The 23,458-nt window shown below is 45.1% G+C and overlaps 1 protein-coding gene across 1 annotated transcript in view; it reads right to left on the bottom strand.

The window, feature by feature from the left end:
• Positions 1-23,112, bottom strand: part of IRS1 (insulin receptor substrate 1) — a 67,035-nt gene extending 43,923 nt beyond the window's left edge. The window contains exon 1 of the mRNA XM_007166732.2: positions 18,818-23,112. Coding sequence (XP_007166794.2) covers positions 18,839-22,576 — 3,738 coding nt within the window. The 5' untranslated portion in view covers positions 22,577-23,112 and the 3' untranslated portion in view covers positions 18,818-18,838. The remainder of the gene's footprint in view (positions 1-18,817) is intronic.
• Positions 23,113-23,458: the final 346 nt, after the last annotated feature.

The following is a 23,458-nucleotide window of genomic DNA, read 5'->3' on the forward strand; positions in this document are numbered from 1 at the left end:
CACAGCAAGGAACACCAGGTCTCTCTGGCAAAGGGTGCTGAGACTCCAGAGTAGAGATATTTATCAACAAGAATTTTGGGGAAGAAAACATTCATCACCACCCAGTAATACTTTTATTTTCCATATTTAGTATATAATTAAATCCACAGAAACTATAAAATGCATGCACATACCTCCTTTTTAAATTTAATAAATACATTTCCATCTTTAATCCTGATTTATACTTTCAGCTTATAAAATAATTTAGCCCACGTGTAGAACTTTATTTTTTCTATGCCCAGCTAACAAATGCAACCCAGTTTCCTAGAATTTCACTGTACAACACATTCAAGCTTCATGAAACAAATAGAACTAGAGAGTCAGAGTCGATGCATCTTTTCAGGCACTCAATCACAATATACCCGTCCAGCCAAGATGTCTAAGAAGCTCACTGAATTTGAAAAATATTTTTAATAAGGAAAGAACATAAACCAAAAGCACCCTTGTGTTCTAAGGGCGAAAGGGGAGTGGTGGGATTTAAACTCAAACCACTGCAAACCTTAGGCTCGAAAGGCAATTCATCGTTTACAACTGCACTTTTACTTGATCCAAACAAAACTGTAAGATAGACTGGGGAAATTATCACTGCATCCAATTTTATGGACCAGAAAATTAGGTCAAAGAATGCTGGATCCCAGGAAGTGGCCGAATCAGGAATAAAATTTACATCTCCTCTTTTCCTGCCCATGCTGGTTCTGTCATATCATTCAACCTTTCACGTATGATAGGCAACCTAGCCTTGCATTACACTATATACAGAAGCAATCCTATAGGCATAAACACAGTAGATGAGCCAATGGGATGAGTGAACCACAGTACACGGTTCTTCTTTTAGCAGAGTAAATACCATTGAGTGGTAGGAAATGAAAGAGTCTTATCAAGACAGGAAAAATGATGCTGGTAAATTCTCTCCAGACCCCTGAACACACCCCCCTCCGCCGCCCCCCCTTTTTAATCCTCTTATAGAAGCTGATTACAGGAAAAGAAATCAGGAAAGCAGAACTGAAACCAAAAGCTTATCAGACTGATAAGGATACTTATACAGGATGCAGTAAATTACCATTGCTTCCTGTTTTAAGTATTCTTATCTGTAGGACACTAAATTTTTTTTCACCACAGAACCTCACATTTAGGACACGTCCCAAAATAGAATCTTCTGATCTTCAGCTGTCAGCTGAAGTTGTTTCATAAATAGCCCAGCATATGTACTCTGGAGGCTTGCTAACACTCTAAATGCAAATATAGTCCAGTCACACCAATTCCTCTTAGGCTTTGGTGACAATCGAGAACGTGCAAAATCCAGCAGCCCCAGGAATTCTATGGAGGATCCCATGAATGTCCCTAGTCAATGACCTATGGCACTCTATTTGGATATTTCTGGAAATTTTGAAACAAAAGCCATTAGCAGATATAGATCCCTATTTTTAATATATAGTTCACAAAAGAACATAAGATTTATTTCAGGTCAGTTAATTTTTAAACAGTCTTAAAAATAGCTTTTGTTCAGAGAGTCATTTTTGTGAAAAGTATGTGTTTCAAGAAACCCCTAGGTCTTTTAAAACAACTCTTCCAGGGGCTTTCATAGTCAACAAGTACAGACAACAAAACTGATTATACAGGAATGTGTTTGAAAAATTACTCATGTAACCCAAGGATAAAATACATGGAGACACACACATGCACACAGGTATAAAAGACACCTAGCTATAATCTTTATGATCTAGTATGTCAGGAATTCTATTGCCAGAATCACACAACAAGCTGAGACCATTTCAGAGAAAGAGAGAAAAAAAATCAACGTCTGTGTTTTTAAAGAAAAAAAAAAAAAAAAAAAAGACTATGTGGAATGGGACTATGGCACAGAACATAACCGATAAACGGCCTGGGATTTTATGGTATTTGAACAAAACATCTGTGCCTTTATGGCCCTCTTATCACTCCCTCCTCTAGTTACCTGCCCCAGAGCACATCCACCCCAGCTGGGTAAGAAGGGGTTTTACCTTGGTCAATGGAAGTCACCCTAGGAGAGTAGCCTTAAGGTTGACTTCACCTTGAATTATAGTAAATGCTCAAACATTTTTGTTAAGTGTTGAAAGATTCTATAAATAGGCTCTTCATGCCCCTTTTAGCCAATTGCTAAGTAGCTGCCTTTTTTCACACCAGGGTGATAAGCACAGATTCTGGCAGAATGGCTCCTTTATGAGCCAGGAACAATTCTGCAGTCCAGGAAGGAAAGCCCTGTCCCCAGACTACAAGTCCAGACAGAGATGAACCTTGTGGCTGCCTTGTGTGAACCACCCAGAACCCAGATCAGACGGGAATGCCTGGCCAGTTCCAGATTCCTACTGGATGTCCAGAATCGATGATGACCAAGCTCACATGAAGTGGATTAACTTGATCCCCTGAGACCTGGGAAACAATTACTGTAAGAGAAAAATGGATTTTGTAAATATCTATAGTGAGGCAATATTATAAAATATTTTTTAAAAGACTACTAGTAGAAGGATTCATGTAATTGTTTAAAAAAATCCAACTAGCTAGGTCCTTGAAGCAAGAGAGCTTAAGAAGGTGATCACAGTGGCTCCAACGTGATACAAAAATCTAAAACATTCTGCTGCCATTGAACAAATAAACACTGACACAAGCAGACTAAAATGGGGGAGAACTGGAGAAATCAGAAAGCAAATCTCCAACTGTAGCCTGGGTTGGTCTGAAACACTCTACTCCAGAATGTTGGCCAATTCTGTGCAGGAAAAAGATGCAGAATATTTTATAGGTTTTGGAAAGAACCACAAAACTGACTGAAGGTTTGAGAAATCCGAACGCCAACTAAAACTTAATAATGGTGAATATGAAGGGAAAACTGAGAGATGACTTCACAAAGGTCTTCAAACACATGTAGGAAAACATCCCATAAAAAGTCAATGGTCTGGATAAACAAACTGTGGTACATCCATACAATGGAATATTATTCCCCAATAAAAAGAAATGAAACTGTCAAGCCATAAAAAAGGACATGGATGAATCTTAAGAGCATACTGCTACGTATAAGAAGCCAGTCTGGTAAATGTACGTACTGTGTGATTCCAATTATATAACATTCTGGAAGAGGCAAAACTACAGAGATGATAAACAGATCAGTGGTTTATCCCCAGAGGTTGGGGAGAGGGAGGAGGTTTAAACAGGGAAGCACAGGTAATTTTTAGGATAGTGAAACTATTCTGCATGATACTGTAACGGTAAACACAAGACATTAAGCATCTGTCAAAACTTAGAACTTGATAGCAAAAAGAGTAAGCCTTAAGTGTATGCAAAATTTTTTTTTTAAATTTGAGAGATCAGTGATTACGGGTGGAATGTAGAATGTGACCGAAGCATCTAGATGTATTACAGATGCATGAAGCAACCTCACTGAAGCATGTGGAGATTATCAGGTGCTGACCTAGGTAACTGGAAACCAGGCAAATCTACAAAACTAAAGGCAAAAGAAACTGCACTCTAGTTGATCAAGTCATTTCCTATAGGGCATGGGTTGACAATTCTGACACTTCTTTGTACATATATGTAGTGGAATTGAACAAATAAGTAAATGGATGAAGGATGGTGACAGCCAGGTTTCTCACTTTTGGGGTGGGAGGTGCAGATAAGCAAGGGAAGGAGGCGAGAATAATCCATACAGAAATTTATTAGAGTTTATACATTAGTATGAACTCATGCTTAGCTTAGTATAGTTACAGATGGTTACATGCAGAAATTTTTATAGATATGTGTATATATATATGAGTTAGTATACACACATACATTTCCTTACTCTGACAGCTGAGAGGGCAAAAAAGAAATAACATCCCAGTAGGAACAAACACATCTAGTGCCAAGATCTTGGTTTCTAATACAATTCTCCAATAAAAGGAATCAGGGCTCCTTGGAGAAACCGATGATTCTAGGACTGGGGCAGGAAACAAATAAGATGATCATGGAGTATCTTATAGTAACAGAAAGTAAGGAAATGCTTTAAAAAAATACTACTGAGTTAAAAATGAGCAATAAAACAAGTTTAGTTAGCTATAAAAATATTCATGTATTCTGCTCTCTAAATGGTTTTCAAACACCTTTAAATTTCCTGGCCACTTTAAAGAACCCCAAATTGTAAACTGTATTTGATATAATTATTGATTTTTTTATAGAAAAGTTGGATGATGCAAAATTTCTTTCAGAGGCAACTGGCTCTACAATTAAATTTCAGCAATTAAATATTGATATATATTATATTTGAAACCCAGAAAGTCATATTCAGTTTCATGAGCATTGTCCAATCACTTATGAAATATTTTATGTTTATGGCCTATTTTCTTCTATGAATTTCTGTTTAAATTCATTTCCAGTCTTACTTCCTCTTTTAGCAAACTGATTAATAACAGTACCAATGTTGTTATGATTTCTTGTTTTATCTTCTGCACGTTTAAATGTATTCATTGTTTTATCTTAGTTTTTAGAACCTTATTGTACCTTACAGAAGTTTTTTTTTACTACATAAAGTTAAATCTCCTGATAAAAATATAATTTATATATTCAATTTACAAAAAAAAAAGGACAAGGGTCATCACTTGTCACCACAACTAAAATCAGAATGAGGGAAATACTCTCAGATTTCGTCACCGTAAAAGCTGGTAACCACTAGAAAAGTCACCTCAAAATGGTGGAATTTACTCTCGTGATGTATGGATGTGACAGGAACATACCTGAAGATCCTTATTAGTAAATTACACAGTAATATCAAAATAAAAGCATTTTTTAAAGAGTAGTTTCAAGATATTGGTCTTTCCTCACATTTTGTATAAGTAATAAATGTAGAGAAAAGCAAACATATTAAATAATTGTCCAACAGAATTTTCAACCAAAACTTCAGAAAAGAATTGGTATGACAAATTTCCAGTTTTGCATAATAGTCTTCAAAAGGAACCTCTTAATACGCAGTGAAAACTATCAATACTACCATCTAAAACTACGACATAAGCTGTGGTTCATGACACCAGCACACACATGTGGCCCAACACACAGCGGTGGCCACAGCTGTGGCCAGTCTTTTCCAGGGCCTCCTGGAGACACCACACACCCCGCACACCCTTCCCATGGTGTCATCTGTTCTAGATCTTGTCTTTCACATAAGACAATCTTCTCTCAAGCAGACACACACCAATTTCAAGTCTTACTTCCCTCTCTTTCAAATCCTGCCCTTTGACGTCAGGAAAATCTGACTTTGCTTCATTTGTGAGTCACAAGGCAACCTTACCCATGACTGAAAAACCACAAGGAGTAAAAATGACGTACTTAGATCCAGGCAAAAGGACATGATGAGTTTTAAAGTAAAAGTACATGAACAAATCAACGTCAACCCCTCAAGTCCAGAAAAAGGGCCAGTAGTCCCTATTCCTTCTCTCAGTGGATGTTATTTGTCCCCCGAGAAGGCTGATCCTTTCTAGCCTCTCCCTCAACCAGTCCTCATGAAAAAAAGCTCTATGAGGGTCTGAATTTTCATGTGTTTTCTTTACAGTTGTAACTCAAAAACTTAGGGATACGCCTGACACTCAGTAGTATCTCACTAACTCCTTGTTGCATTAATTAACCAGAACTACAAACATTTGAGTCTTTGGCGATTCCCCAAAACTATCTTCAAGACCAGTTATGATTTCTTCAAACTTCCAGGTTCAGTAATTACAACAGTTTAATTATGGAATGAATGGAAACATGTAAGACAAGAAGTACCACCAAGTGTCAGACAGTGGTAATGTAGCTAAGAAAAACTCTCTGTCCTCCTGAATAGAATAGGATTCTGCTCTCCAGATAAATGAGGTGTTGGCACCTTTCCCATACTGTGGTTTAAAAACATATGGTCCCACATTCATTCATTCAGTATCTACAACAAATAGTGTCAACCAAATGCCAGACACATTGCACTAAGCATGTAAACCCAGTCAACCACCCTGGCAGAGAGAGAAATAGCCTAGCTCAATACCCGACACATACCCGCTGGAAACACTTTCAAGTTTTAGAAAGTAGCCTGAATGCCAATGTGACTGTGCAGGACCAAGAAAACTGAAGTCCTATTTAAAATAAAATAGAACACATTTATGTTACAGATCCTGGGGACTTGTGGAGTTTTATATGAAAGGATGACAAATGTTTTGCTATATGTAAAATTGCTTGGATGCTAATTGTTAGCGTAATACTTAAAATTTCAAGCAATGTTTAAGAAGAATTGTTATAATAGCTGAATAGCTAGTTTAGAACATACATTCTACTCCTTTGGTCATCAAACTAGCCCAGCCTTAATCAAGAGCGGAAACAGGGGAAAAGTCTCATATCTTGGCAATTAGGGTCAACTGCTGAGACCAAGGTAACTTTTTAGCAGAGTAGTAAGAAGTACCACACTTGCAAAATGGACTCGTTTAAATTTAATTCCTTTTCCCAGACCTTACCTATATTTTAGTAGAAGGGCTAATTAGCAACAATATACTCAAGAGGAAGAAAAAGAACGAGCATAGGGACAAATTAGAAGGCTACTCTATGAATCAAATACTTAACAACTGGCCTCTTTTTAAAAATAGAGGTAACTATGATACAATAATTATTTTTCAAATACTTTTCTCATTGCTTTTGATATCTTAAACCTCAGTGAAAATGCTATGCTCTGACCTAGATCAGTAGGCTACAATTAACATCAGAAGAACTCTTAGCAGAATAAAAGTTGATGAACTACTGTTGGAAGCAAAGAAATAAATCTTGTCAAAACAAAGCAAAGTTTCTGTCAATCTTTAAAAGAATGGTTTGGGGGAACAGAGGAAGTTTCCAAGGATTTCAGACACAGCAATGAGGCAGCTGTAATTAATTTTCCCCAAGTTTTCATATCCGGTCATATCAGATTGCAAAGACTCCTGTAATTTTGCTTGACTATTTTTTTTAATATATTGTTAAATCTGAATATGATTTTTAAAATATTTGGCAAATGAAATGGCTTGAGGTACTCAAAATATATCCACAGTATTGTTTTTGTTTGGGATTTTTCTAAAGCCGTCTTCTCCTTCGTTCAACAACTCTCTCCAGAACTGTTTGTTGATACACAAATTTTTAAGTCGGCAAGCATTTTGTGTGCGCCTCCACAGATACTGGAGTCATGAAGCAATTAGTGACACTACTCTCAAACAGCTTACAATTTTTAGTAGGAAGGAGTAGCATTAAACCAGTAATTAGAGCCAGGACAGGGGTTTCCAGCATCTCTCAGGAAGGGGTAAGCTTTCTAAAAGAAAGGAAAGAGACTGGGTGCTAGGTACACTGGAACCCAGCAAATCGAATACTCTGAATGTTTTCTTTGATCATTTAAATGTATTGATTTTACATTGCAAATGCAATTTTACAGATGGTGAAATCCATTCTGAACTCATCAGAGCTAAGAACTCTTTATTTATGTCCCTAAATACCTCCTGCCACTATTTTTTAAAATAATATTCCCCAAGCCAAAAAAAAGCCTGAAGTTTCTTTATCTCATGAGTAACCATAAATCATCTCAGTTGGGGTGGTGAGGAAGCCACAGAATGGGGTTCTATTCTTAGAGAAGAGACATTCATTTAAAATCCACCAAAAAGTAGCTAATGAATTAGATCGAATTGGGTGGCATGGGTTTTGGTTGTTTTTGTTTTTGTTTACACACACACACACACACACACACACACACACACTGTATTTTATTTTTACAAGAGATAAATTAACTGACACCAAGCATTGTAAATGGATGACCACAACAAAAGCAACAATGACTGCAATTACCAAACACGAAACACACTCATACTATGTCATAATATTAACATTCAGTCCAGTATGTGGCATGGGTTTTTGTTGAGGACTTCATCCTGCAAAGATGCTTTCCAAGAGCCCAGGTGGTTGGAAAGCAGGCTCTGAAGGGACAATAACATTCCTCCAGCGAGTTTCAAGGTGGAGGCTAAAAGCACCAATCATTCATTCTTCCGTCTTGAGATACATTCCTCACCCGGTTCAAAGGCCCGAGAAACAACAAGCCGGCACACTTCCTGAAGGTCGTCCCTTGCAGGGACTCGCGAGGGACCAAGGCTCAGGCTGCAAGATACTTTTAAAGACCTAGTTTTAGGAATAGAACCCTTTTTACTGGACTGTAGTTTCCATATCCTAACCCTCTGGCCCACCTCCCCACTTCCCCCCCGCACAACGCGCGCGCACACACACACACGCAGTAAAGTTTAGGCAAAAGGGAAAGTTTTAACTATAATCCCAATGATGTCCAGGGTACCCTACTAGTGGAGGTAAAATATTTTCAGAAATTAAGTCATTACCCATTCTTTTTAAAAAAATGTAATATTTACATTCCTTAATCTAACCAGAGGGATGGGATCAACTTTGAAAGAAAATTATTGTTTAGCTGTGGTTTAAAGCAGGCACTGGAATTGGGAAAGGGGGCAAAAACAGCAGTCAAGGGAGGAGTTGAGCGGGGTAGGTAGGAGTTGCCAAGACTAGGCTGTAAATACCCTCACTCAGCCAGCCCCTCAAAACACTTTAGGGATCTCCCTCCCCTCCTTCTACCATGACATACTTCATACAGTGGCCCCATTTTGCTTTGTTCCGTAACCTCAGGAACATTTAAGACATTGGGGATCCTGGTAAAAGAAAAAAGTAAATACGGCCTGGTAGAAGATCTGGGGCAAAGAGTTAAAAGTCCTGCTTTGGCTTTGAGTGGGATGTTGCCAACCCTTTGGGTTTGCTTTCCAATAATTAGCAACTCTGCATTACCCAGATCTGGGCTTGTGCTCAGGTGGGAAAACCTCTTTCAACCCATTTAAAAGTCTTCGACTCCATTTCAGTCATTGCTCCCCATCTCTCCCCACTCAAGTTTAAGTTCTCATCCGGTCCAGCTTCCTGTGTCCATGGGAAAAGGGCAGTCCTGGTGAAGAGGCAGAGGGAGGATGGTTCAAGATGCCTCATGTCCTCAGGCTCTGGGTGCCTTTCCAGGACAACATTTCATTTCCAGTCCTGTGTGAGCCGCCTGAGGACTGTTAGAAAGTATAATTCTCTACTCTAGGAAAACAGCATGAATATTTGCACCAACCACCAATGGCATTAAGAATATAGACAACAGCCTCTGGTACTAGAAGCTCCAAGCAGTCACTTTTTATGTTTTTCTCAGAGGTGAGCTTCTAGCTCTCAGTCATCCAGCAAGAGGCATTAATTCGTTTGAACTCTCAAAACTGAGACCCTAGTGTCCAGAAAGTCTTCACAAAGATCCTTAACCTTTATACTTAATCTTACTATACTATATTAAGAACTAGTTATTCATTCAGTCTTGGGGTGGGGGGCTAAGGGGGTTGGGTGCCGAATGCTTGAGTAATACCATGAAAATTTGAAAATTTAGACACCTTCCCCTTCTCCATCAATCAGCACAAACACCTCAAAGTTAGAAAAGGTGACCATTTCTTAACTAATGCTTTTCCTCCTTCGTGGGTTATGTACTTCTTTTAACCTGAGTATTCAAAAGAGGCATGGAAAATAAAGAGTACTCTTCTTTTTCCCTTTAACAAAAACAAAGCAGTGAGTCTATTGTAAGAGGTATATTGTCTGCTGTGATCCTTTCGTGCAGAAATGTGGGGTCTGAGTGTGCTCTTCCATGGAAGACTCTGAGCTGCTGGGCATTTACCCAACTTTCTGTTACTAAGCTTCAAATTTTATGAGCAGCTCAGCTCTGGAAAGATAAACAAAAAACGAGCATTGGTGGTGGCCTCTGAGAAGAGAAGCTGGGGAACTGGAGTGGGAGGAAGGCTTCATTTTCACGCTATACCTTTAAAAAAATGTTTAAACCACTTGAAACTTACAGCACATGCATGCGTTGCCTATACCAAAATATTAAAGAAAAAAATAGTGTGAATAGATACAGCAAACTATCACAAAACTTGGTGGTCTTTAAAAAAATGCTTTTTAATGTTTCTGGAAGAAACTACCATAAGCTTAAAAACAAGTATGACTGCACACCATCAAAACAAATAGAGAGAGAGAGAGAGAGAGAGAGAAAGCTTAAAAAAGAGAAATGACAAAATCTCAAAGAAGATTATACTTCCCGCCAGAAGCAAGCACAGGAACCAGACAGAGGTCAGAGGCTTAGAGGTTTTCACTACTAAAAATAAAAACCACCTACCCAAACGGGGAGAAAAAGTCCTTGAATAATAATGCTTCTAAGACCAAAAGAAAAGATTTTACAATTTCTTTTGCAGCCCTCATCTTCACCCCATGTTTCCTAACACTGACCAACCCGTGACAAGTACTCACAAAACTCCTGCACATTTAACACCTGGACCCCTCTCCTGGCTGCTTCACTTAGACCAAAGATATCTTTTTCTTGCTTCTTGTAAATATTATGTTTGCTAGCAGAATGGCCGAAAATGCACCATTCTCCCAAAGGAGAGTTTCAACAGCCTTATAAACTATTTAAGTATGCTTGTGTTATGGTGAGGCGGGAAGCCATGGTTAGATGGCTGCAAAACTTTAAGACAGATGGGCACTTTAGCCCTGTAAGTATAGGAAAAATGCAGATTTTCATGGACTGCACCTTCTGAATCTCAATTTTTCCCCCCAAGTAAGCTGTGCCGTAAGAAACTTGGTAATTACTTGGATGAATCCTCCTCGCTCCCATTTTTGTCCCCGTTTCCATGTCTTCATCCCCATCCTCTTAACAAAATACGTGCTATTTGGAATACCACAGGTGCTCAGTGGTGTTTATTGAGGCAAAGTGGGGGAGGGGAATCATAGTTTAGGGCCTGTCTGGCCAAAGGCAGATCAGTTATTTTGGGGTTGGGAGGTGCGTGGCCTCCATTATTGTAATGGAGATGGAAAGTTCTTCTGATTATTCCCACAATCCCTAAAATTCAAGGCTAAGTATGATTATGTTTCATATCCCATAGAGCCCTTTTAATAATCTTTAAAAGAACAGGGAAATCATCATTGGAGAATACTGAATAGTAGTTAAATACATAGTAATTACTGAATATTTCAGAGACCTTCAACTGCTCTATTTTTAGCAAATGTCTTTTTTTTTTAAATTTTGCCTGTCTCATTTAGATCATAACCTTCCTAAAAGAATCACGACTTTCTGTGTAAAATATAACTTGTTTGCCACACTAGATATATATGAAGGAAAACAACAACAACCAAAAGAATGCCTCTTTGATCATTTCAACAAACATAACACAACTATCAATTTCTCAAGATTAACTGATACTGTTCAGTACCATGACCTAAATATGTCAGGGAGGATCAGAGAACTCACATCAAAGTATTTTTTGGTCAACAGAAAAAAAAGGGGGGAGGGAAGTTTATCAACATCTTTTTTCTTTACTACAACTTGGGTTATACTGGCATCTTCTTCAGCCCGACCAATTAGCAACCAGTGTATATGGGTTTGGCTCCAACAGGGTCAGGGGTGATGATGGACAGTGTGACACAGACTGGAAAACAGCAACAACAAAAAACAGGGAATGGCAAAGGAAGACAATGAAGGCAACACAGCTTAACACAATATTCAAGGTAGGGTAATAAAACCACAAAAATCTCCTCTCTGCTTGAAGATAAATGCAATTAAAATTATAGTCTGACCCACGTATTTAATTCCACCGCTATCATTCATGAAAATGCAGAAAGGGGGTTGAAAAAGAAGAGCAGCCTTTTCAACATAAACACATCATTTGTAAAAGCTCTGTTATTCAAAGATCACTGACTCGTTGAAGAAGCACAAATAACATTTATCCAACCAAATTTGCTTTAATAAATAGATTATGGTAGAGCCTGCAGCAAGATTATTAAAATGGAAAACTTTCCTCTTCCCATAGATGACAGTACCTTATATTTATCTGATCTATCTTCCGCCTATACCCATAAATTAAGAATGGGAGAAAATACTACCATTTCTCTACTGGAAGATAAGAATAGAACCAAAAAGATGATATTTACTAGTCTATCATTTTAAAAAGCTTTACAACAACTTTTTTTGCAACATTTCACAATAGTTTGAAATGAGTATACAATTATACCATACCAACATCAAAATTTAATTCTGTTAAGTTAAAATTCAATGTGATTACAACTTCTGAGCCTGTTTCAATAAAAGAACTTTTAAAGTTTGCCATATAGCTATGGACTCACAAGGTAATGAAATAATAAGTCAATTACATAATTATAAATGTGGTAGAGTATCTATTATTTTAAACGCAAGAAAAGTATTAGGGGACTTCCCTGGTGGCGCAGTGGTTAAGAATCCACCTGCCAATGCAGGGGAAACGGGTTCGATCCCTAGTCCAGGAAGATCCCACGTGCCGCGGAGCGGCTAAGCCCGTGCGCCACAACTACTGAGCCTGAGCTCTAGAGCCCACGAGCCACAACTAGTGAAGTCCGCGTGCCTAGAGCCCGTGCTCCGCAACAAGAGAAGCCACTGCAATGAGAAGCCCGCGCACCGCAACGAAGAGTAGCCCCCGCTCATCACAACTAGAGAAAGCCCATGCACAGCAATGAAGACCCAACGCAGCCAAAAAAAAAAAAAAGTATTAGTATGAAAAAAAGTTACAGAATCTTTAGTGTGAAACTGACTTCAAACTAATCCACAAGAAGCTATTTTCCTTGAATACAATTTCCAGTAACTCCGTAACATGAGGAAATAATTGAGGAAATGGTTTTCTTTAAAACAAAGCAAAACAAAACCTTAAAATTGTGAAATGTTCCATTATACTAAAACTACCAACCCACCAAAATAAAAGGAACCATTCATATACTATACAGCTAAGAAATATATATGATTGTAGCAGGAGGATTGGAAAAGCATTAGGTCAAAGAAGTTTTGATTGAAAGAGTCAATAAACTATTCTAATGATTTATGAAATCCACATGGAGGTGCCCAAAGGGTAGGAACCTCTGAATACATTGGCAACTGAACAGTCAGGATTACACTGGGTCAGCAAAGCACTGTACAGCTCAAACGACCAATCAAAAATCCTGAAGCACAAAGTCGGACAACACTGATTTCTGCCAGCAAGAACTTTTCCACACATCTAACAGAGAAAAATAAAACTAAACAAAAAATTGTGCACAAATTCCTATAGTTTCCAATTGCCCTCTCAGATTTCCTCTCCATTCACTCAAGTGGATACCTCACTGAAGGATTCTGATGGAACAAATGAGAAACATTGTCCATAAACAGACCACCAGCGCAAGAAGAGGTGATTTCCAACATAATAAACAGAGTAATGTCATAGACATGGATTGGTTAAAGCCTGACCTATACTGTCAGGTGGGGAGGGATGCTTCCAACAGGTGACCTTAGGGAGGAGGGAGAGGAACCGAATCCAGTCTAGAGAAGGTTCCAAAAATTTAGACTGGTGTAGTCAGGAAGGTTTGTCTTCAGGTCTGTTAAAACCTGCAAATGCCCCCTCCAAACAAGAAAGGTTAAAAATCAGTCCTGAATCAAACCATAAAGAGTGATCCAGAAGTTAGAACAGGACAGAACAGTATATTCTAATGCACTTCATTACAACCCCATCAATAGCTTCTTCAGAAAGAATCTTCATGACAACTGACCCATTAAAGAATATCAGTCATTTTCTCCAAAATATCCCTACGTTTAGAGCTGCAAAGGAAGTTAGAATAATTTAGAACAAAATTCTCCAGTTACTGATGAGGAAATATGTACAGAGAAATTAAGTGACTTTCTCAAGGTCGCTCAGCTTAGTTAAGGGCACAGGCTGTGCTACAACCCAAGATCTCTGGCTCCCAGAAGCTGTTTTTTCCATTGTATCATTCAAGATAGCATTAAACTACTTTCCGGGAATTCTGATAAACAAACAAACAAAAAAAAAAAAAAAAAAAAAGGAGGGGGGAGGGAAGTATGCCCTTTTGGAGTCCAAGTCTCTTACTTGTAAGACAATCTTGGAGATAGTGTGTTTATCTGGGGGGCAATCAGATAAATGACTCTAATATATGAAATTTTTTATGGATTTATTTTTAACACAAAAAGCTACCCAAACAATGGCAGAAATTAAGAAGATTGTTAGATGATCAAGGTTTTCTGGAACAGCAGAGAAGCTCACTCCCACCGGCTCAGAAGCAGTATTGGGGCATAGAATTACTCAGGGGCATAGAATTACTTCCTTACATTTTCACCTGTGATGTTTCAATCAACACCTAAGGAAAAATGCTGCCTTTGGGGCTTATGATTCAGTGATTGCAACAGGGATTGCTGGCTGGTGAGAAATGCTTATTTGAGAGGGATGGGGAGAAGAAAATACTTCCATGGTATTTCTCTTTGTTATTTCCCCTCTTTATTGTACAAAAGACAAATCTGAACAAATTTCCGATCTCATTTGGTACTACACTTCACACAATTTTGGTTATGTGAGGGAGCACAATACAAATCTAGCAAACTTTCAAAATCAGTTCGCCCAGCCTGCCCTGATGAGCTGCCACTAGGGCTGTCACTGGTCAAAAGACAAATCTGTTTCTGAGAAGCAAGCAGCATTACCTCCAAGCTCAGTAAGGAGCCCTACCCAAGCCCTTGTAACGAATTTCTAGATTCTCACGATTTGCAAGCAGGCTACATCAGACGTTTTCATTTCTCAGTGAGCTCCCATGGGCCGAGGATGGTCAGTTTTTGTTGATCTTATCTAGCTTGGTGCTTTGCAAACTGCAAGCACTCAGTAAAGGGTTGACCCTAACGTAATTTCAAGCCAAATGTGTTTTCTGAATGATCCCCACACGGTGCCAGCCACAGCACTTGTATTTCCTACTCCGTTTTTTTTCTCTCCTCCCTCCCAGTAGTAAGAGAAGTAAATGTACAAATCTTGAGCCAACCCAATCAATCCTACAACCACGTGCTGTAGAGCTCCCTCCTGCTTGCAGATTTCAAGACAGGAAGGTGAAGGAACAGGAACGTGGCGTAGTAGTAAACCGTAGTAAAGAGAGGAGGGAAACAAAATGGGGCACGTCACATGGTCACGGCCTGGATTTTTCTCAATTAAATATAAGAGGAAGCGTGTGTTTCCGGCCTCTGTCAGTGGGCTGGTTGGACTTTCTCATTCTTAGGATTCTGGTCTAGATGGACAAGAATAAGGCCGAGTGCATAACATCCTCTGGGAGGGGGGTGGAGGGGGCGTGTACTTGGCTCAGTTCTGTGGGCTCCAGAGGGAAGGGGTGGAGGGAGAAGGGTGGGCGACGGATGCCCGGCCCGCCGCCACCCCCAGACTCCGGACCAAGGCCCCCTATCAACCCTCGCCCGAGGCCCCTCCCCACCCCTGCTGCGGCTCGGCCTAAGCTCGCGCTGATTGGCTCCGGCGGGGCCAATCAGAGCCTGGCTGCCCCGCCCGCTTGGGGCCAGACTCTGTACTGCTCTGCAGGGGCCGCGGCTCGCCCGCCAGCGCCGTCAGCCACCGCCGCCACCTCACACCACGCGCCGGGGAAGGGACCCGGCCGCCCCCGCGCCCCCAGGCGATCGGAGGAGGGCCGGGCTGGAGTCTTCTTAGGGTGGCCTCAGCCTCGCTGCAGATCCCTCGACCCCAGGCCAAAGGGGGCTTGCAGGAGGCAGGGGGCGCCAAGCCCCAAATAAACAGGGAGGAATGCAGGAAGCAGAGGTGACCGAGGAAACGGGAAAGTGCCAGAGCCCAGAGGGTGTGCGCCAGACAAAAAGGCCACACAGCGAGGGGACAGGAGGGAGGGAGAGGGAAGGAGAGATGGGAGGTAGTCGTGGAGGTAGGCATCCTGGAAATCACAACTAGGAAATGCAGTGAAAGGAAGAAAAATGGCCCATTTTGTTTTTCAAGGGGATGGAACAAAATGACCAAAAAAAAAAAAGGAACCTTAAAGCAATGGCTGGAGTCTGCGTCTTTGCCAAAGCCTGCTCTATCTGCCCAGCTGCAGTTACAAAACTAACACACAAATTTGCGGTAAATGCTGGTTGAAGATAGCTGGGCTGCCATGCCCTTTCTGCCCTCTCTTTTGGACTCTCAATGTACTCTCTGCGGAGAGTAGGCCACAAGTACTGCGAAATTATGAAATGGAGCCAAAAAGAAAAAAAAAGACAATGGCAGGAACATGAAATAAGAGGTGGGAAACAAGGGGCATAGGAGAGGGGGATAAACAATCCAGCAGGTCAGAACCCAGAGGAGACACGGACGGACAAGAGAGAGAAGAGAAACAGAAAAGGTGGTCAGACAGAAGGTGAATCAAGGGCAACCAGCAGTCCTGGGGCACCTGCACTAAATGCCTCAGAAATGTTCCAGTGAAAAACATTCAACAAGCAGAGCTGTTTAAAATGAGGGGTTAGGAGAAAGAGCACACATCTCTGAGCCCCTCATTCCTTTCCTATTTCAAGTTTTACCTGAGAAACAGGAAAGACAGGCAAAGATAGCAATTGCTGAGGAAGTTAGGAAAACAAGGTTTTCACAAACTAACACACTCATTCCCAGGCAAAGTGGTTTGCCACAGACAGGTTTGATTTCTTTTTGTTTCAGGTGATAGTTGCCTATCGTATCACATCTTTAAACTCAACAGGGCAAAGGCAGACAAGCAGAATTCAGGATGTAAATGTGCCAAGTAGCATTTGGTACCTCACTTAAAACACACACATACACACACACACCCTCAACTCTCTCCATTTACATCTTACAAATACACATTTTAGAATTTTTATTGCATGGTGCTATCAAAGCATGGGCTATTGCTACTCCAGGATTATTAAGGATATGCTTATATGGTTGTTCCAGAATATTATATTTTCCCTCAGAAAGCTAAGAATAGAAGATTGTTTTGTTTTGGTTGGTTCGTTTTTAATGGATCCTCCATATGAGGAGGATTTTATTTTAAAGCCCTTTTGAAAAACAAAAACTTTATTTGGTCATCAATTTCCTTCAGAACAAAATAGTATTTATTCTACTCTCTTAAAAAACAAAACCTGTTCAAATTAAGAAAACAGGTGAGGAAAACTTATTGTTTGTTAGCCTCATCTTTCATCTCCTTTAAAAGCAAAATCTTAGTTCTGCTGGGGTTTTTTCCCTTCAAATTCTCATTCTTTTATAAATGAAACATTTTGCAACACAAACAGTTGAAGTGTTAGAGAGATTCACATTTCCAAAAACATCATTTGAAATAACCAAAATTTTTACTGTTGAGGTACACAAATCTCTCTTCTAGAGAACGAATCATGAAAATAAATCTTGAATACTAATCAAATAAATGCTTTGGGTAATATATCAGCTAAAATCTTAGTTTGAATGTCTGTATACCTATACCTTGTTCTACGAAACAGAAAATGATATGGGTCAAATATTAGAAACTGTTAGAATCAAGGAGACTGTGACCACATAAAAAAATACCTATCAATAGGAACCCAATACACACATGAATTTCTTATGAATGGACACACATTAGGAAGAAAAATGCTTTTAAAAGCTCATTCGGTGAAGCATATATAAAAAGACTATCACAAGATTATCAGTTTGTCAGAATAAAGTGTTTCCAAATGCTGGAAATTTCTACATTGCCAACTCATCTCATTATTTGCAAACTATACTCCTCTCCTCCTCCCACAATCATGACCCCCAGAAAACAGTCTCAACAGAACCAAGGGCAGGCTAATTTCCTATTACAAATGTTTTTCGTTTTCAGTACAGCCTTAGCCGCAGACCACCTGAAGCCAACTTTCAACAGTTACTGAGGCATCTACTCTAGAACTTAAAAGGCAAACAATAAATATCCTACAAACGAAGAGTACAAGGGTTAGCCCTTACATTCAGTGCAGATGAAAACCAAACTCTTCCATTTCCCTGACTTAATATTCCTTCTCTTCAGTGTAAAAATGTTAGGTAATTTTACAGAAGATGTACAGTAGCCCCAATATGATCTGTGTGGTGTCTCTGTGCGGGCCTTTGCAAGAAAAGACAATTGTAAGGCACACAAGCTGAGATGAATTTTCGTAACTCTTAACTCAGTAATGGGTCCCAGACGGACGCAGCCTTAACTGTACAAAAGCAGCCACGCCTGTGAGGTTGTGGGTCGGTGTGTGAGTAATATTTCATAAATCTTCATGCAGGAACAAGAACAAATGTCACCAATAATTACGTTCTAAAGAGAGTCATAGACAGGTATTTCTTTAAATACGTAAGCCTAAGCAAGCTCTTACTTCTGAATCTTTTTAGGGCAACAGGAATAAAAATTGATGCTTCCCACTGCTATTTATGTTGCCTTGGTATTGTGAAATCACAGAACCAAAGTACACAGAGCAACTTGATAAAATCACCCTTAAGAGCTCTGAGAAATTACCTTTACATGAAGGGCTTAGCCCCTGTATTAATAAATATTTTTATAGAACTGTCCCTTCCAGAGACTGACCTAATTGTATAGTCAAAAGAAAACTTCGATAAAGAGATCAAGGTTCTTATATATGAACTTCACAAACCTCAGAACTGGTATTGTAGGATACATGTCTTGGAAAAACCAAAGTACTTCGCTTGGGAACCTCAAAGGAAAAAGCCCTCCTGTGGCTGTTCCTACAGATTTATCGGGCCATCAGCCAGGTGTCATCTCCTGTGCCCTGACCCCTCCCTCCTAGGAGTGCACTCCCTAAAGAAGCCGTGGGGAGGAGAGGGAAGAAGGGGCGGGGGCAGGGGAACCGAATTCGAGCACAAGGTTAAAAGCAATTTTGTCTTCTGACTTTTGTCACCATGAAACGCACCTGCTGTGATGTCCAGTTGAGCTACTGGAGGTCCTCTGGCGGCTTCTGGAAACTGATGCTGGCATAGGCGCTTAAATCCTCGCTGGAGCGGCTGGTGGAGCCGCTCTCGCTGCGTCCCAGAGACTGATGAGGGGGCGGGGGAGGAGGAGGCTGCGGCTGAGCGGGGCGCTCTTGAGGGCTCTGTTTGAAGTCCTTGACCAAATCCAGGTCTATGTAGTTAAGCCCATTCTCCAAACCCCCGGCGGCCCCGCACACTTGGGCCAGCTCCTTGGGGGCTCCCCCGAGCTCCCCAGGCCGCAGCCACACGTTCTCAAAGGAAGCAGAGCTGTGGCGTTTCACATCCTCCGTGCTGCTGCTGCCACCACCGCCGCCCCCGGCTGCAGCCCCCCCTCCGAAGGGCACCGTGTTGCCTGCCCGGGTGGCACTGGGCGTCGAGGAGAAGGTCTCGGAGCTGTGCCGCCTCCTGCACCCTTGCGGGTCGGCACGGATCACTTTGGCACTCTGGTTGCGGTTGGGACTGAGGTTCACCCGCGTGAAGGCACTCGGGCCCCCGGGTCCCTGCGGGCCCCCCAGCAGGGAAGAGCGGGCCGCCAGCTCCTCTGCTCCTTGAGGCGCAGCGGGGGAAGCAGAGGCCGTCGAGGATGAGGAGGGCGTGGCCGCGGCGGCCCCAGGCAGGCTGGCCTCCTCCACGACGACGCCGGTCCGCATGTCCGCATAGCTGATGGGAGCGACCGGCGAGGTGTCCACGTAGCTCTGCCGGGGACAGCCCATCTGCATGGTCATGTAGTCACCCCGGCTGCTGGGCACTGCCCTGGTGGGCCTGCACACGCTAGCAGCTCCAGGGGGCGCCGGGCCCATGCTGCCCGGCTGGACCCCAGCGCTCTCCCGCCAGGCGGCCCTCCGGCCCGGCCCCAGGTCCATGTTCATGTACTCTTCCGCGCCCGTCTCCTCCTCTCTGGGAGCCGGCTGGAGCTGGGATGGACACCGGACAGAAGGAGAGCTGTGGGACGCCCCCGGGCCTGATAAGTAGCCCGGCTGATCGCTCCCAAATTCAATATTCACATACTCCCCTGGGCTCTTGGGCTCCGGAGGGGGCAGCAGGGGCGGCGGCGGCTGCGGCTGTGGCTGCGGCTGCTCCCGGGCCCGAGGTAAGGTGCTGGCCTTGGGATCCCCCAGGGACAGCCTCGTGGGCCGAGCCAGGCGGCTGTTGGTCTGGGCAGCTGTGTCCACCTTTCGAGGCAGATGGGGCTGCAGGACCTGATGGTGGAGATGCGGCAGGCCGGGCTCGGGCCTAGCCGCGCAGTATCCCCCGCCCAGGCTGTCGCTGCTGGTGGACGAGGAGGAATCTTCCACGGCCGCAGCATAGAGGAGTCGACCCGAGCTGGAGGAAAGGCGGAGGTGCTGATGCCGGGCGCCCTCCTCCAGCTCCCCCGGACGCTGGGTGTGCTTAAAGGACCTTGGCAATGAGTAGTAGGAGAGGACTGGCTTGTGCTGGGGGTCCTCAGGGCCATAGTAGCAGTCGGAAGGGCTGCTGGTGTTGGAGTCCCCCACCGGCGACATGTTCATGTAGTCACCCGTACAAGACAACAGCTTGCCGCTACTGCTCTCCACAGGGAGTTTGGGGTGTGGCAGGGCGTGAGAGTGGTGGCCCCCTACCCCATTCGTCCAGAGCTTGCCATAGCTGCTCCCAGAAGGGGCGGCACCGCTGCTGCCGCCGCTGCTGGGCCCACCTCCAATGTCAGGAGAGCAGCTGCCGCTTGGGGACATCATCATGTAGCCATTGGGGTCCACTCTCTGGGGATGGCGTCTGATGGGGTTGATGATCTGCTGAGGGGCAGACACGCTCTTGGGGCTCATGGGCATGTAGTCCCCACTGCCCTTTCGGCTCCCGGGCACTGGGGCCACCCCTGGGGACATGGGCATGTAGCCGTCATCGGTGTGGAGGTTGGAGGTGTCTGGGCGGTGGTGGCCCACACGCCGCTCCAAGGGGTGCATTTCCAGACCCTCTTCTGGGTAGGAGTGGGTGGGCACGAAGGCGGAGTGCCGGTAGCTGGGCACTCGGCCTCCACTGCCACCTCCTGGTGGGTAGGCAGGCATCATCTCGGTATATTCCTCAATGGAGGCCACAGAGGACTGGGATGGGGTCTTCTGGTGGGAAATGGTAGGCGACGTGCCAGCAGAGTGAGTCCGCTTTCGGAACCGATTATCCAGATCTGCAGCACTGGCTGCTTCATCCCCTGTCAGGGCTGGGCTCGTGCCCAAGCCAGCTGCCGGGATGTAGCGGTGACCGTTGCCACTCCGAGGCAAAATGTAGTGACCATTGGGGGCCGTGAGGGTGGAGGCCCCCTTGCCTCCCATGCAGATGTAGTTGCTCAGCTCCTCCTCACCGCGGGCCGGCGGGGTGTGGCCCAGGGAATCCGGGGTGACGCTGCGGAAGGAACTTCGGAAATCGCAGGGACTGGAGCCATACTCATCAGAGGAGATGAAACCGCCATCACTGGGGGAACCGGACACGGAAGCACTAGACCGCCGCGGGAAGAGACAGTCCGAGGTGGAGCCGTGGCCACTGGTGCTACTGGACGACAGACTGACCGGGCTGGTGGCGGAAGGCGAGCAGCGAGAAGAAGGCATGGGGATGGAGCGGCTGTGGTTGAGAGGCGGGTGCAGCCGGGAACTGCCTCGATGCCGGTGGGCATGGGTCCTGTTGGTGCTGGGACTCACAGGACTGCCGTCCACAGAGGCAGGGCGAGACATGGTGCCTTCGCCATCACTAGAGGCACGGACCCGGAAGGAGCCCTGCTTCCCGCCCACCAAGCTGGCCGGGGAGGTGGCAGTGATGCTCTCTGTGCGCGAGCGGCGGGTCAGCCCCACCTGGCTGGGCGGAGGGTTGTTGAGGTGGTGCCTGCGCAGGGGGACGCTGATGGGGTTGGAGCAGTTGGAGGAGGACTGGCTCTTGCTTCGAGGCCGGAACTCATCGCTCATGGCCCGCATGGCCTCCAGGATTGTCTCGTGCATGTTCTGGGCCACCACAGAGTCATCCACCTGCATCCAGAACTCCCCGGGTCCCGTCACTGCGGAACGGCCCACTTCGATGAAGAAGAAGTTCTCTGAGTGGCCACAGCGCCTGATGTTCATCAGCTGCAGCACCACCGCGGCAGCCTCCGAGTTCAGCTTCACGAAGCTGATGGTCTTGCTGGTCAGGCAGAGGCGGTAGATGCCAATCAGGTTCTTTGTCTGACCCAGGCCCTTGGGTTTCAGGATCACCTGCCAGACTTCCTTGAAGGCGGGTCCTGGGGGCACGTCCCCGTAGCTCAAGTCCTCCCCAGCCTCGCCAAGGCCGGAGCTGCCACTGCAGCTGCCCCCGCCGCCTCCCGCCCCGGGGGCCGCGGCCCCGTCGTGGTGGCCCTTGGCACGGTTGTGCAGCTGCAGAAGGGCCTGGTACCAGCTGTCCTGCTCGGCCTCGCTGTCCGCCGCGATGGCAAAGTGCTCGTCCCGGGTATAGAGGGCCACCAGGTGCTTGTTCTTGGAGTCGGCCCGCTTGTTGATGTTGAAGCAGCTCTCGAGGGGGATCGAGCGTTTGGGGGCGCTCGACTTGTGCCGCCACTTCTTCTCGTTCTCGTAGTACTCGAGGCGCGCCGGGCCCCCAGCCTCGCTGGCTGCCCGCAGCACGAAGAATCGCTTGTGCATGCTCTTGGGCTTGCGCAGGTAGCCCACCTTGCGCACGTCGGAGAAGCCGTCCGTCTCGGGAGGGCTCGCCATGCTGCCGCCGCCGCCGCCGCCACCGCGCGGAGGGAGGCGCCGAAAAACAACCGGGCGGGGGGCGGAGGCTCCTCGCCGCGGCCCCGCACATGCAAACAGGGCTGGAGGCGGCAGAAACCCTGACTCCGAAATCCACGCCGCCCTCCGCGCCGGGGAGGGGCAGTAGAGGAGGACGCAGCAGCTGCGCCAAGGAGATAGCCCCGACCGGAGTTTACTGGCGTTTCATGCCCTGCGGGGAGGTTGCGCGTCCGGCGCGAGTGCAGCCCGGATACCCCGAGAGCCAAGTCTCCTCTCAGCCGCCGCGGCCGGGAAGAAGCATCTCTCGCCGCCGGGGCCAGAGTCCGGCGCAGGCAGGCGGCGGCCGGGGGTCCTGGCGTTGCCCCTCCAGACGCGCGCGCCTTCCCTCCTGAGTTCCCCTCTGGAAGTAACGATTCCCGAGGCAAATTAAATATCCTTGGGCAGGGGGAGGCGAGCTGCCAAGTCCCAACGTTGCACGGGGTTCTCCCTCCTCCTCCTCCTTCGCCTCTTCCTCCGCCTCCTCCCACCCCCACCCCCCCAACCGTCCCCGCCGCCACCAGCCGCCCAAATACCAGCTCAATCGCAGAGACCGCGGCGCTGTGGCCGTTGCTGCTGCTGCTGCCGCTGCCCGCGGACGCGTCCTCTGCAGCCCCCGTTCGGGCCCATCTCGGCAGGCGGAGAAAGTGGCTTTTCCACGCGAAACGCTACTAGGCAGCCTGGGGAGCTGGGGACTCGCCAGAGGGACAGGCTCATCCCTGCCCCTCGCTCCAGTCGGCAGGGGAGGAGGGGGGAGGACGAGGGCGGGAGGCGAAACGGGGGGAGGTTGGGGAAGGAGTCGGGGAAGACGTATCTTCCCCGGGAGGC

Source organism: Balaenoptera acutorostrata, chromosome 8 (genome assembly GCF_949987535.1).
Source record: "Balaenoptera acutorostrata chromosome 8, mBalAcu1.1, whole genome shotgun sequence".
Classification (NCBI taxonomy): Eukaryota; Metazoa; Chordata; class Mammalia; order Artiodactyla; family Balaenopteridae; genus Balaenoptera; species Balaenoptera acutorostrata.